Source organism: Sceloporus occidentalis, unplaced genomic scaffold (assembly GCF_023333645.1).
Source record: "Sceloporus occidentalis isolate IW3139 unplaced genomic scaffold, rSceOcc1.0.p SCAF_3, whole genome shotgun sequence".
NCBI lineage: Eukaryota > Metazoa > Chordata > Lepidosauria > Squamata > Phrynosomatidae > Sceloporus > Sceloporus occidentalis.
Window position 1 is genome coordinate 81,082,126 of NW_028316983.1, and position 15,509 is coordinate 81,097,634.

At 39.5% G+C, this 15,509-nt stretch overlaps 1 protein-coding gene across 1 annotated transcript; it reads right to left on the reverse strand.

Moving 5' to 3' along the window:
• Positions 1–182: 182 nt before the first annotated feature.
• On the reverse strand, positions 183–14,260 carry LOC149316316 (low-density lipoprotein receptor class A domain-containing protein 1-like). Its single transcript, XM_089518670.1, has 7 exons — positions 14,240–14,260; positions 13,863–13,917; positions 11,941–12,102; positions 9,884–10,021; positions 6,075–6,203; positions 3,517–3,698; positions 183–255 (listed from the first exon to the last, which is right to left on the reverse strand). The coding sequence occupies exons 1-6, from the start codon at positions 14,258–14,260 to the stop codon at positions 3,550–3,552; spliced, it is 654 nt and encodes a 217-aa protein (XP_089374796.1). The 3' UTR covers positions 183–255; positions 3,517–3,549.
• Positions 14,261–15,509: the final 1,249 nt, after the last annotated feature.

The window sequence follows — 15,509 nt, forward strand, 5'->3', positions numbered from 1 at the left end:
TTTTCTATCAGCAAATTATATTATTTCAGCTACTGACCTTTTTTCATTTTAAAATATTTTTTCATTTTGAAGCAAGTGGCTTGCATCACATAATTAATCTGTAGGAATCATAACTGTATATATAAATGGCTTCCTCTGAGAAATGATGCTTGAGGTGATATTAGATATGTATGATCCTTTATGGTTGATCTCTACTGGTAGTTTTTATACCTGCAAGATATTATTGGGTGTTGTACTAATCTTGTTGTACTGTAGCTAAAGAAACAGGATAAAGAATGAGGTTTAAGAGCTATGTTGACATACCCATAACTACATATAACTCTTGTATGTTATAACGTTTATAACGTAAGCAAACAAGCTGGGCATTAGTTTACCAAAAAACCTTTGGTACATAAAACCTGTTTAAGCATGCAAATGCTTAAAGTACACAAAACTGCACTTGCTATCTTATCTTGAAATAAAACACCATATGATAAGGTATTCAGATACTTTTTTATGGATGATTATTTACAAAGTGCTTGCCTTAGATAAATATGAAATCTCATCCCTCCCTCCCCCTCCCCGCATCTGCAGACACTCATACTTTCCTCCTGCTGTACAATAAATTGGTCATCTTAGATACAGTACATAGCATTTAATATTATAAAACCATCAAAACATTAACCTGTTGCTTTTTAGTGTGTCGTAAGGCGTTTGGCCTACTGCAAATGATAAATTTTATCATCATACACTACACCTTGCAAATAAAATAACCAAATTTGAAAATCCTTTTTGCCCTTCCTTTCCAAATATAATTAATATATCACATAATAATTCACCTGATCAAAAAAGATGGGGAAAAGTCAGTGATTATCATAGGTTATATAGAGACCTTCCAACACAGTCGGCCCTCCATATGTATGGCTTTGACTTTTGCAGATTTGATTATTTGCTGATTTGATTGATATGTTCTCTCTAGGAATCTCTAGGACCTGTAGAGACATTCTGATGGATAGTAACATGGAGTTGCACTGGATGACCTAAATATTCTGAGAGAAAACACTTCTCTAGGCACTTGTACAACCTCCAGCATGATTCTGTGGTCAAATTCTGGAAGAGTTCTGCTGGGGGACATAGAGATTCCTAGAAAGATGTTCTCTCAGGTTGAAAAAGTACTATTTTTTTATTTGTGGTTTTTCCACTTTCACTGGGTCCTCTGCCCCTAATCCCAGTGAACATGGAGGGTCCACTGTATACAGACTTTCCTCTGATAGTGCCTGATGGCATATGTAAACATTTTTATTGTATGAGAAGTGTGTAGTTTGAAAAGTCCACCTGGAGACTTTATAGGATGAGTGGGAAATTGAATTTAGCAGATGTGCAAAAAAGTAAATTTGAAATAATGTGAAGATCCTTAGATAAGTTATGGGAGTAATAGCATGCTGATTTTATATTCTACTTTTTATCCACTTCATTGCTGTGGATTTTTGTTTTTCTGCATTTAAAACTGCTATAACTCAAATACTTCTGGTAATTCCTAAATTTATCGCTGGACACATGTAGTATGATGTTAGAAACCATACTAAAAATATGAAGGAAGCACGGTTTTAATTACACTGTTAGTTATACTGATTTTTAAACATTAATGAGCACAGTTTCAATATACCATTAATGTTTTAATATCTTTATCTTTTATATGCTACGGAGTAAAATTCTTACATTGGTTTGCTTAGGTAACTTATAGCTTGCAATTGTTTATTGCACTGTCTATACTGGATGGCTCTTTACAGGATGGTTCTGATACTGAGTATTGTTAGAGAGATGAGATTATCAAATATGGAAGATTATCAGATATCCCCAAATTCCCTAAAGTACTGATTGTATTATATAAGGCTGCTTCCATACTACAGAATTAATGCAGTTTGACAGTGCTTTAATTGCCATGGCTCCATCCTATGGAATCCTGGTTTTTGTAGTTTCTTGTGGCACCAGTCTCAGACAGAGATGGTTAAATATCTCACAAAACTACAAATCCCAGAATTCCGTAGCACTGAGCCACAGCAGTTACAGCAGTGTCAAGTTACATTAATTCTGCCATGTAAATGCATCCTATAATAATGCATATTGGCTTCTGCATAAAAGTATGAAACTTATACAAACCACTCCTACATAAGAAGACTAGATACTATTATTGTACCTTAGATACAACTGACAGCAAACTACCTATGGTTGCTGTAGTGTAGAGCTTAACCAGAGTATCTTATTCTTACTGAATATTTAAGATCAGTGATGATTTCCTGTCTGCATTCTTTATTAAATATAATTTTCATGTTCTCCTGTCCCTTTCTTTTAGTAAGCTATGGAAGTTTGGGTGTGTTTAATGCAAACCACGCCAGTGTATTTACTACTGTGACAAATTTCACCAGATAGCTGTTGTATCCATCTTTGATACTGTCTGCCTTCCATTTCAACCTACAAGATTATATCATCCTGTAGGCTGAATGCAAGGGAAAAAGTAGTTAAGATGGGTACAAGGGTAAATAAGTTACTAAACCCATTGGCATGGTTTGAACTAAACACACCCAAATGTCAACAGTTTACTAAGAGAAAGGAGCAGAGAGAGAAGAGTATGGAAAGTATGCTCAATGTAGAATCCATTCAGTAGGCCATCACTGATCTCATAATGTTAAAGCTGGAATAAGATAGCACTAGTAAGGAACCAGATCCTGTCTGATCTTGAAAGTTAAGCAGGGTCAGTACTGGTTAGTACATGGATGGGAGACCACCAGGGAATACCAGGTGCTGTAGGCTAAATTTCAGAGGAAAAAAACTGGCAAAATCACCTCTGAGTATTCCTTGCCTAAGGCTGCATCTGCACTGCAGAATTAAAGCAGTTTGACTGGCTCAGTACTGTGGAATCTTGGAATTTGAAGTGGCACCAGGGCTCCCTGACCGAATAGACTAAATATTTCACAAAACTACAAATACCAGAATTCCATAGCAGTGAGTAATGGCAGTTAAAGCAGGGTCAAACTGCATTATTTCTTCTGTGTAGATGCAGCCTGAGAAAACCTTATGAAATGTATGGGGCCACCACAAATTGACATGCAACTTGAAGACAGAGACTGAGCAATTGAGAGTTAGTTTGCATCATTTCAAGTCCAGGTACTGTATCTGCCTTTTCATTCACTGAGAGAATTATGCTGTACGTATGTGAGCTATTGCTTGAGTGATGTCCTTCTCTCTTAAAGTTCTGGTCACTTAAGCTGTTAAGAAGCCAGATTTCACGGCTTTTGGGTTATAAATGAATAAGTGGTTATCAGTTTGCATGAAGGAAAAATAAAATCCAGATTTCTTTTGTACCAAATCTGATCTATTTGCTGACATTACTGAGCTATATAAATACCTTCCTGAGCTCAAAAAATGAAGAATCATTGGTCTGGGAGCAGTGTATCTGACACTACATAAAATATCCTCTGCAAACCCCTCTAAACTGAATAGTGGTTTCATGACAGCAGTACTTGATGAATTGCTCACATTATCTTGTGAAGGTCTACAGTCCTTGGCTGCTCATTTTGTGCAGATATATTCATCAGACCAGTCAAAGCAATGCTGTATTCCATCTCGACAAAGGCTTCTGGGAATGCAAGTACAATACATATGAAACACTACCATGGTGCAGCTCCACCACTGAGACCCACAAGGAGGGCAGCTGGCCCCTATAATAAAAGAGACACATGAATTATTTCTTTTTCAGCTGAAGTCACAAACCAGCCAAAAGCTGACTCTAGGAAAAAGCATTTGTATCTTTCATAAACATCTAGAAGAGGGAGCTCTGGTAGGAGCCATTTTCTAATCCTTACATGAAAAGCAGCACGTGTCATTTTTTTCTCTTTTTTATATGTATAGCTGTTAAAAGTTTAAAAACTCTCGCTTACCTTTCTATCTGGTCATCTTAATTGGCTACTGCAATTATATTGATATTACAGTGAGCTATATGAAATATGACTTCAGAGGTGTGTCAAGGCAATTTGTGGGTCTGTGGTACTGTATGTAACAATAACAGACTAGACATAATAGACCTTTTCACCATATTCCCAACCTCTCGCAAGAATTAGTAGTTATGTGGGCTCCCCTTACTCAATATGTAGGTGAATTTCTTGATTATCTACTACAAATCTTATGTCTGCCCTTCCTTTATTTGTCTACAAGGGAGGAAAAAACAAACCCACAGGAAAAAACCTAAAGTATGCTAGAATCATCCTGGTGGTTTATGCAGGTGTAAGCCCTCGTTACTTCTTTCATTGCTGTGATAATGCTGAACATTATGAAAACAAAAATAATGACCATGGAAGATCTACATGAATTCATCCTAGATAATGAGAAGATTGAAATAGTTAAAGAGCCCCCATACCTTGGATGAACTATGGACCCGAATAGAGACTGCAGTCAACAAATCAGAAGAAGACAGAGAAAGGGCAGCTATGAAAGAACTGAGCAAGATCCTAAAGTACAAAGATATAAACTCTGAACACTAAAGTGAGGATAATCCAAGCCATCATATTTCCCCATCACGATGTGACAGCTGGACACAAAAGGAAGCTGACAGAAAGAAAATCAACTCATTTGAGATGTGGTGCTGGAGAAGAGTCCTGAGGACACCTTGGACACCCAAAAAAGACAAACAGTTTCTAGAACAGATCAAGGCTGAATTTCCCCTGGAAGCTAGGATGACTAAATTGAGACTCATACTTTGGCCACATAGTGAGAAGGTATAATTCATTAGAAAAGACAATGATGCTAGTAAAGGTAGAAGGCAGTGGAAAGAAAGGAAGACCATGCAACAGATAGTTATGCTCAATCAGGGAGGCAATGGGCCTGTGCCTGCAGGACCTCAGCAAAGCAGTTGAGGACAGGAGGAGATCTTGGAGATGGCTCATTCACAGGGTTGCCATGAGATTAAGTCAACTTGAGGGCAGTTAACAACAATGAGGAGAGGCATGCCTTTGCCCCTGTGCTCAAGGGGGCTCAAAGCTCCTGGATTCAACTCTCCCCCAGTCACTAATTGACCCCAAGGGTACACCGTTGTTTTGTCCAGGTGCCATTTCACCTTTGCAGGGAATTCAAGCTGCTTCTTCCTTGGATGCCCAAGAGAGCTAGACAGTACCTAGGTGCACTCCCATGGACAGTCAGTGGCTGTGGGGACCGGATTGTTCCCAAGAGGTTCTGTCTGCCTTTGTCCTTTGTTTCTTTCCCCCGACCCCCATTGTAAATGTGCTTGCAAAGATTTATGTCCACCAGAAAATGAACAGACTTCTGGCCAATATATCACTAAATCCTGTCAGGGTGTCCTTCATATTTATGGTTTGCTACCCTGAAGGCACCAGATCCTGTCTGATCTTGGCAGCTGAGCAGGGTCAACCCAAGTTAGTACTTGAATGGGCGACAACCAGGGAATACCAGGCTGTATTTCAGATGAAGGAACTGGCAAAACCAGCTCTGAGTATTCCTCGCCTAAGAAAACCCTATGAAAAATTTATGGGGGTTGCCATAAGTCAACAGGTAATGTGAAGGCATATAAAACACACACACACACACACACACACAGGCAATTTGTACTGAGACACTTGAAACCAGGAGGATACAAACACTTTCAGCATCCTGTCACAGTCAATGGCAAAATAAAAAGTCCCAGACAGGTGCAACAGAATAAAACTGCCTAATTAATAAGAATCTAATTAATTAATCTAACAAGAATAAAACTGGCTAATTAACAATTTATAAGCTGCTCTGAGAGCCTTTGTGGCTGAAGAGCAGAGTATAAATACTCTAAATAAATAAACAAATGGCTCACCCTGAGCATTAATGCATATTCACTATATAGATGTGCAAAGCCAATGTTAAGAAACATACAGAATAAATGTGTTTTTTCCAACATGTACCATATGAAATACACACACACACACAGACACACACAGGCATAGAATGATGGAAAGAGTCTCTGCTGGTACAGAAGAAAAACATGCAGACTATCAGCCCTTCATAAATCACGAGTATCTGTCAGTGAAATACAGTTTTATGATGAACAGACTTACAGGTCCCCACTTCATCAGAGCAGTCTCCACAGTCATTGATCCCATTGCATCTTTTGTCTGCATATATCCAAAATCTGGGATTGCTGCAATGAAATATCAAGTAATCTGGAAGGCTGTTCGGCAAATCACCTAGCAAAATAAATAAAATAAAATGTAAATTCATATGGAAACCCACTTGGTGAGCTTAGGCGAGTCACTCACTCTAAGCTTCAGAGGGAGGCAAAGGCAAACCCCCTCTGAACAAATTTTGCCAAGAAAACCCTGTGATTGATTCACTTTAGGGTAGCCATAAGTCAGAAATCACTTCAAGGCACACTACAACAAATGCAAAATATACATTGAGAAAAATAGTAGTGACTTAAGATGGGACGTTATAAAAATTAGTATTAGTAAATTAGCTATTAGTAAATCATAGACCCTTCATGTAAAACGACTGAAGTGTTTACACAAGTTTCAGGAACATTCCAGATATGTGAAGCAAACATCCTTCTCTATATTTTACAAGAAAAAAATAACAAGCATGCAAAAAATAAAATATTTTACAGCAATGACTGTCTCTTTAGATTTAAAAGGACTCCAACAACAACAATAACAACTCTCCTCCTCCTTCTCCCATCTAGGATGATGTTAATGAATTTTGTTTAGACATGCAGATTTGCTGCAATTTCAGTGAGACTGCAGCCATAAAGAGGTCTTCTCATGGTGCTATTCCATTTTGTTTTCTGCTCATGCATGAAATTAATGCTTCAACTGACTGTGGAACAAGCGTGTGTGGCGTTATCTTGAGGCAGCTATTCTAAATGAAGCTTTGTAAAATGTCTTAAATATGCTGGGGGAAATACATGACCTGGGGCCCATTCACACTACACAACAGAAGTGCTATTATCCCACTTTAACTGCCATAGGGATTATTCAAACTGTGAAAAAAATTCCGGAGGAACATGGTATTCATCTCTGTTGTTCACAGGCATTTCAAATGCATCTGCTAAAGTCTTTCAGAGGGCTACCCCAAAACATACAGATTCTGGAATAATTGATCTTTGGGTTTTTAATATATTTTTTTAGTTTTCCTGAAAGATTCACATTGTCAGTTGTGTGAATAACCAATGCAGGGAGACCCAGGATAAACTGGGATAAAACTCTGCATGCCTTGAATGTGTTTCAAATAAATCCAAATCAACTATTCAATTTTTATTCACAATGCTGAACAACAGAACTTACAGAGATGCGCAGAAATGTGGTTCCATTAAAAAAATACAGTGGTCCCTCCACATTCACTGAGATTAGGGGTGAAAGACCCCCGTGAATGTGAAAAAATCGCAAATAAAAACCCCACTATTCTTTGTACCTGACAGAACACCTCTCTAGGAATCTCTATGTCCTCCAGAACAACTCTGTGGTCAACATCTGCCAGACATTGATAATAGAATCATGCTGGAGGATCTACAAATGCCTAGAGAAGTGTTCTCTTTAGGAACTTGTAGGTTCTTCAGCACAATTCCATGGTCAACTTCCAGCAGAATTGCACTGGAAGACTTAAGAGATTTCTAGAGAAAACATATTCATCAAAACCTCAAATAATAAAATCTGTAAAAGTCAAAGCCACAAATGTGGAGGGCTGACTGTAATGTGAACAACAAAACTGTGTGAGATTATTTGCATAGTCATGCTAATAAAAACAATGTCTGAATATGTGAAGTCAAAGACTTTCATGGCTGACATCCATTTTTTAAATAGGTTTTCAGGCTATGTGGCCGTATTCTGGAAGAGTTTATTCCTGACATTTCGCCAGTATCCGCGGCTGGCCTCTTCAGAGAACATGAGCACATAGCCTAAAAAATCCACAAAAAACAATTTCTGAATAACCCCATAGTTCCATCCTATGTTTCATCCAGAGTTTGTAATCTGGTGAGACACGGGAATGCTCTGGCTAAGATTTCTAAATGTCCTTCCCTACACAGCCAGGGTTCTGTTCTTGCATGGCAGGGGCTTGGACTTTCTAATTATTTTAAATTAGTCTATTATTTTAAAATATTTTATAGTGTTTAATGTGGAGACGGAGGCCCCATTCTCACTGGCACTTTTGTGCTGGAAGGAACTGGGAAGCTTCGGTTTCTCTCTCCCCGAATCCTTCTGGAAGCAAGGGCTGACTACCAATCAGGGTATTTTAACCTGAATGCCCTCTTGGAGAATTCGGGTTTCAAATGGAGGCGCCTGGCTGTCAATCAAATTTAGTTGCGCAATCGTCATAGGTGACGTTTCCTGCACTCATTGGCCCATCGGAAGTGTGCTTCCCCCCCTCCTTTTTTTTTTTTTGAAAGAACCAGGTGCCAGAATGTGTTTATTTTGTCAAATTTAAAAACCTCTTGTGTGTGTGTGTTGTGGGTATTTTGGTCACTGCAGATTATGATCTTCCCTTGGCCCCGTTTTCAACCCCAAAATGCAAGCTAATGCCATCTCTGCATCCTGTGTCCTCCCCCCTTGCCACATGTAATAATAATAATAATAATAATAATAATAATAATAATAATAATAGCCCTCATAAACATGTATTAATTAATTAATTAATTAATTAATTCCTCACTTCGGAATGCCAGAAAAGGATGCGATGCCATGCATTCTTTGCTTTTCCTAGGCTACCCCTGAATTCCTTAGAGACAGTAGCAAAAGCATTCTGTGTATCAATTTGCCAAATTGGAAAGAGAAACGTTGTAACATTCGCATTGTAGCATTCATTCGCAAAGGAAAAAAAGTCTTGCAAAGTGCCCTTTGCAGTATTTCCCCTTTGCTGGAGGCGAGGAAATGAAAGGGAAAGTGAACAAGCAGCTAGCCACGTTCTATCTAATATATATCTACCTGAAGCAAAAAACATGCACATTTTTTGCCAAAAATAATTTAAAAAAAATAAAAATAAAAAGGGAAAGGTCCCTGGTGGAGAGCAGAGGCTTGGCTTGCTCTGTCCCTCTGACCTGCCCTGAATTGACCCTTCCTCCTGCTTACGTTCTATCTATCTATTGCAAAAACCATGCACATTTTTTGCCAAAAATTATTTTAAAAAATAAATAAAATAAAAGGGAAAGCTGCTGGTGCAAACTCTGTCATGTGGCCTCCCTCTGACCTGCCCTGAATTGACCCTTCCTCCTGCCTCTTCCTTCGCCTCCTCCTGCTCCGTTACAGAATGCCCTCCATGGCCCCCTTCTCCCCCCCCCCGGCTCCCCCCCTCCTCCTCCTCCTCCTTCTCCTCCATCATCACTTTCTCCAGTTCCCCCCTCTGCCCGCCCTCTGACTGCCCTCTGCAGCCCCCGTCAGTCACTCCAATCCCCCCTTTTGGCCTCCTGTCATTTGCCTCCTGTCAGATCCCCCTTTTTTGCATCCTTCCCCTGGCTCTTTTCTCCTCCTCCTCCTCCTTCGCCCCGATGAGGGGAGGGAATGCCCTGCCCACTGCCCTCCCTCTGACCTAAATCCCTCCCCTGAACTTACCCCGATCATGACCGGGGGCAAGTTCATATTCAGCAGAACCCGTGTTTTTTCAAAAGAGACGGCTTTTGCCCTGATTCTAAATGACCCGCGCAAAGGGGCATTTGCCACGAAACACTTGTGCAAGCCTCTGATTCGCTTGTGGAGGATTCGGGGCGAATATGAACTTCACATGAAAGAATCGATTTCTGATCTGGGGTAAAGTGTAGTCTGAATGGCCCCTTACTACACCTTCTCATAAAGCACAGAGTCCAAAGGTTAAGAGGTTCTTGGAAATAATGACATTAATGAAACCAAGATAACTAATGAAAACAGTTTTTTATGACACTTACTACATAGTGTGTCTTGCTCATCCTCTCCATTTATACAATTTCTTCTTGTGTCACAGACTTGGCTGGCTGGTATGCAGGTCTCTCTGTTGTCACATAAAAAGCCTGTCTGATTACTAGTAGTCACACATAAACGATTTACTGGAAAATAAAATAAATTAACCAATTATATATTACTCAGATTGAATGAATTTATTGTCATCGTATTATAGGTGACACATTCAGACAACTAATTTCACACCCACAACTGATCTTCAAGCTTAGTCATCATTTCTATAAATCTTCACTTTATTTTACATTAATTAATGTGGGCCCCAATCCTTGGCAGTTTACCTAATGGTAAAAGAAAACTTTTGAGTGTATACAGTGGAGAAATCTAATTTTTTAAAAATGTTGGATTTATAGCTATCTATAATATTCCTACTGTTCTTTAAGGAAAGCTATATAAGTTAATGGTTCATCTTTTGACAGCTGAGTGATTAATTTTGCTAGGTGATATACTTTCTGATCAGAACCAAATGAAAGCAAATGGCTTCAAATGCTCTGGGATTTAATGAGATCAGTCAAACTGACATCAAATCAAAGGCAAACTATTAATAGTCATTAAATGAAATATGGAGGCCAGTTGTAAGATATTTTATGTATGATACAGTATTTAATGCAAGACTGTGGTTCGGACAGTCTACATTTGAAATATCATTATGAGACTCGACATATCAATCACAGAAGTATGTTTTATGATGGATTCAGGCATTTGGCTTTTTTTTTTTTTGGCATAGCAGGGACATATGTGGGCAGCTCCTGTAGCCAGAACGATTAAGATAACTACTTTTATCTTTTAGAAAGTCCCTTTGTCTTTAGCCTGGATATATCCTTGTCCACTTAAATGTTATCTCTATTTTTTCTACTATCTATTCACTATATATATATATATATATACACACACACACACCCTTTATTATCATGCCAGTAAATTCTGTCAGTAAATGGTTTTGGAGTTCCTGGCTCAGACATTTCTGTAGCTTTGATGTGAAGTGGCTACCTATCAGCGGTGATAAGCAACATAATTCAATATTATACCCATATGTGTTATCCTTTTGGGATTTTTGAGTAGTCCCACATCAGGCTTTTTTGGCAAATAAAAGACCATCCTTTAAGCATCCTGAGATGTGCCTTCCTCTCTTTTTTTTCCTCCTTTGGATTTCACTGGATGCTTTCCACCTTTTGCTTTTTTTTCTCCCCAAGTCCTCAGATGTCTTCAAAGTTCTTGTTTAAGATAAAAATTTACCTCAAATCCTGTTTGGAGTGGCACTTGCCCAATAAACACCCTCCCAACCTGCAAAACACCTACAGTTGTGCAGAAAATCTAGAACTAAAATTAAGAAGTGGACTTCTGGTCACTTCCAGAACCTATTTTCTGGTGATTTGGGGTCAAAAATGTGCTGATGTGGCCTTCCACAAGGTTAGAAAAATCAATCCTTAACCACATGTTAGTTGCTTACTAAACTAGTCCATGTGCAGCTGCCTTTTAAATGTACAACAGAAGAGGGTTATAATTATTCAAATATAAATGTTGTAAGTTACAGGGATTTTCCTGAGAGCAAACCACAACATGAGGGCCAAATGATGGTAGCAATGTTACAGTTACCCTGTGGTGGTAACCACTGCAAAAGCAGAAACCACTTTTGCTAGCTGTCCTGATAAACAAGCATGGCCCAAAATTCAACGTGGGAGGGCTCCCTCCTGCTTTGGAAGGCTGGAAAAGCTGATTTTCAGGAAATGCCAAGAGCTGCAGAGAAGGGTTGAGGGGAAGAATATTCTGCAGCATATGTACAACACTGCATTTAAATTTCAGCTTCTTATTCTCTTTGTTGTTGCTGCTGTTGTGTGCCTTCAAGTTGTTTCCAACTTATGGTGAACCTAAGATTTTCTCTGCGCACTTCATATTTCAAACAGCACCCTCAACATTTGACATATTGAAATAATTGTGACACATTCAAAACATCATGCCAGTTATTCCAATGGGAAATAATGCAGTGAACATAACAACTGCGACTGACCTGCTGTATATGGGGGAATACCAACTGTGACAATTAATATAATGGCAGCAGCAATAATGGCAAGTATAATAAAACCAATGGCAGATATACAGATGCATCGTCGAGTGCAAGGGATGCATTGACAAGATTCCTTGCAGCAACCTTGTCGCTCACGTAACGTACCTGTCACAGAGAGAGGCATTAAAGACTAACGTCAGATAAAACCCAGAATTTCACAACCAAACCTACAAGCAGAAATCGGCTTTTGCCAGCTCCTCTAAATAAACTTAAGTGGAAAACAGTCACTTTGATAGTTGCTAATCCACAGGATTATGCCATACAGCTATATTAAGTACTTATGGACAAAATTTCCTGCTTTTCCCACACTTGTGTGTTGTGTTTATTGTGTGCCTATTTCTGATCTATCATGGGGTTTTCTTGGCAAGATTTGATTATTGGTTTGCCATTGCATTCTGCTGAGGCTGAAAGTGTGTGACTTGCCTAAGGTCTTCTAGTGGGTTTCGTGGCCCAGTGGGAATTGAACCCTGGTTTCCGGAATCATAGTCCAATGCTCAAACCACTACACTTACCAACTCCTCATTCAGCTGTGTCTTGGGTTCCGTTCACACTACACTGCTATAGCACAATGATTCCATTTTAACTGCACTATGGCAGCATCTTATGGAATCCTGTGATTTTTAGTTTAGGGAGGGGTACTAAAAGTTAGCATCCAGAACACTGTAATGCTTCACCACCAATCTGAGGTTTGTAGTTTGTGGAGGCACTAGATCTCTCTGGCTAAGAATTCTAAGCGCCCCCAAAGTGCAAATCCCAAGATTACATCGGAGCCATGGCCACTGACTCATGGAAGTTTAAGTGGAATCAGAGTGCTGTAATTGTGTAGTGTGAAGTTGCCCTTAGTTTCTGAAATTCTTCACATTTCTAAAAATATGTCCATCTGAGACTATTAAAAGGCTTCCTATAATCATAGAGAAAAGCTTATTTTTTTTTGCAAATCTCATCACATGGCAGGTTTTCATAGATAGATTGTTGTAAAACTTGTTTTAAATAATTTAAACTACAAATTACCAATTAACCTATGCAACTATGCATTCCCTGTTCTATCAGTTACTCACTAAATTGTCTACAACCTGTTTTTTCTGAAATCTGTCACTTGAGAGCTTTTTAAACTGGAGATGACAAGGACAGAATCAGGAGTCCATGGCATGCATCCCATACTATATAGTACCTGTCCCTTTCAAATATTTGTTGTTGTTGACAGGGTTACCATAAGTCCCTTTCAAATATACAGTCAGCCAAAATAACAATCAGATAATTGTAGAACTGTGTAATTTCATATCTTCTATCTCAGACCCAACTTGTCACCACTCTGAAATGCTGAAAGGCCCTTTCCTAAAAGTGTTTGTAGTTGTACTGTATACCCCTGGGAATGGGAACCCTGAAAGTATCTAACTAGAAAATTTGTGTGGAGTGGAAAGCAGAAGATGCACAGAGAGACATGAAACAAGTTCCTCTTAAAAAGATAAAATGGGCAGGAGGATCTTTCTGCACCAGTTCTGCACTCTTTCCACACATTTCATCGTTTTTGTAATTGTTGATCTACCTTCCACTCAGAGTGGGGGATTTGCTGCAATCAAATTGTACTGATCATATTAAGTTATACTTGCACTCCAAATTCATTTTCTATCTACAGATCCCTTCTTATGGGATGAATTCAAAGCATTTTCTGATGTGACAGAACTGTACACTACTAAAAACCAACCAACACTCAGATTAACACTGTAGAACCCTCTGCTGGCAATGTGCGTATGCAATATTTAAAAATGTATGTGTGTGCTGTCCCTCTTATGAAAATAGAACATAATAATCAACCATGCATGTTGCCACTTATAATTTATTTAAGTGGTATGACTCCAAGTTACCTCTTTTAGTGGTGAAGAGTGATTTTGTTGAGCCAAGGGAAGCTGTATCAAAATTCTGTAATTAACAAAAATATATACCTTATTGGAAAGGGGAATTCTTAAAGACAGTGACAAGTAATTGTATCTAGTGCCCTTTTTAATCAACTGTATTAAAATGATGGACTTCACTGAAATACATCCTACCCTATGTACATATTTTCAGAAACATGTGAATGCCACATATGGTAGATAAGATTAAAAATAAGAATGGTAATAATATTAACTCAGTTTAGTAACCTTACTGGTAAAATTTTTACAGATAAAATTCCAGCAGTTGTGTTTTCCCTGATCTTCAAAGCAGCAATTACAAAACTTTTTAAAAGAGTGGGTGGTATTACCTGAGGGTGAGTTCTGTTCATTTTTCCTCAATGAATTCCTGCAAGATTATGTTAACTCATAGGTGGAAGTTGTTCTGACCAAGTATTCATCACTGTTCAAATTACGCTTCTAGGTACAGGAAGAGGAACTAAACTTTCACAAACTGCTTTGTTTTATTAGGAGACATAACCACTAGATGCATTCTTGGGGTGGTGTTACCTGGTTACTAAGAGAAACAGAGGTAAGAAAAAAGAGTCATGCTAAACGCAGTCACACCTACAAAAAACAAAGTGATAACAAAAACAAACATCCCCATCAGCCTGCTATGGTTTTCACCACAAATTGTGAAGGAGCTAAGAACCGATAAGAACTATGTTGGATCATACTGAAAGGTTATCTAGCTCTGTACTCTGGTTACACCATGGCTAATTAGCAGACTTTGGGGAATCCACTGACAGAACAGCAATGCAACTGTAAACTCCATGCATTCACTGCGAGACAGCCATGAGGCAAGACGAAACTTGCTGTTCAAGTCTTGGAGAAAGGTCAGGGGCGGAAAGATACAACTGGGTGTCATCGGCATACAGATGGTAGGAGAAACCAAAAGAGCTAATGAGTTTTCCTAAGGACAATATGTAGAGAGAAAACAGAAGGGGACCCAGAACAGAGCCCTGGGGAACTCCAACAGATAAGGGAACAGAGGATGAAGTCTGACCACCTGTGACCACTGCAAAAGATCTGCCAAACAAGTAAGATCTGATCTTACTTGTCTGGCAGATCTTTTGCAGTAGTTGCAGGTGGTCAGACTTCTTCTCCTGTTTTCTCTCTACACACTGTCCTTAGGAAAACTCATTAGCTCTTTTGGTTTTTCCTATCATTTGTATGCCGATGACACCCAATTGTATCGGACTGAGGGGGGGGGGCTGTTGGTGGGAGCGGCAGCCTTCAAAAGTCGGCCTACCAGCTCCCTGAAGCCGCCGAACGCCGGGAGAGGACCTCTGCAGCTGCGCTAGGCGCACTTACCATCCAGCTGCACCGCGGAGGCGGACTGAGGGGGGGCTGTTGGTGGGAGCGGCAGCCTTCAAAAGTCGGCCTACCGGCTCCCTGAAGCCGCCAAATGCCGGGAGAGGACCTCTGCAGCTTTGCGCCAGGCGCACTTATCACTTATCATCTAGCTGCGCTGTAGAGGCAGATTGAAGGGGGGTTGTCTGTGAGAGAGGCTTCTCATAGCCCCTAGCTTTGCCTGTCCCCTTAAAGGCTGTCGGTGATCTCCCCCTAACATCGGGGTAG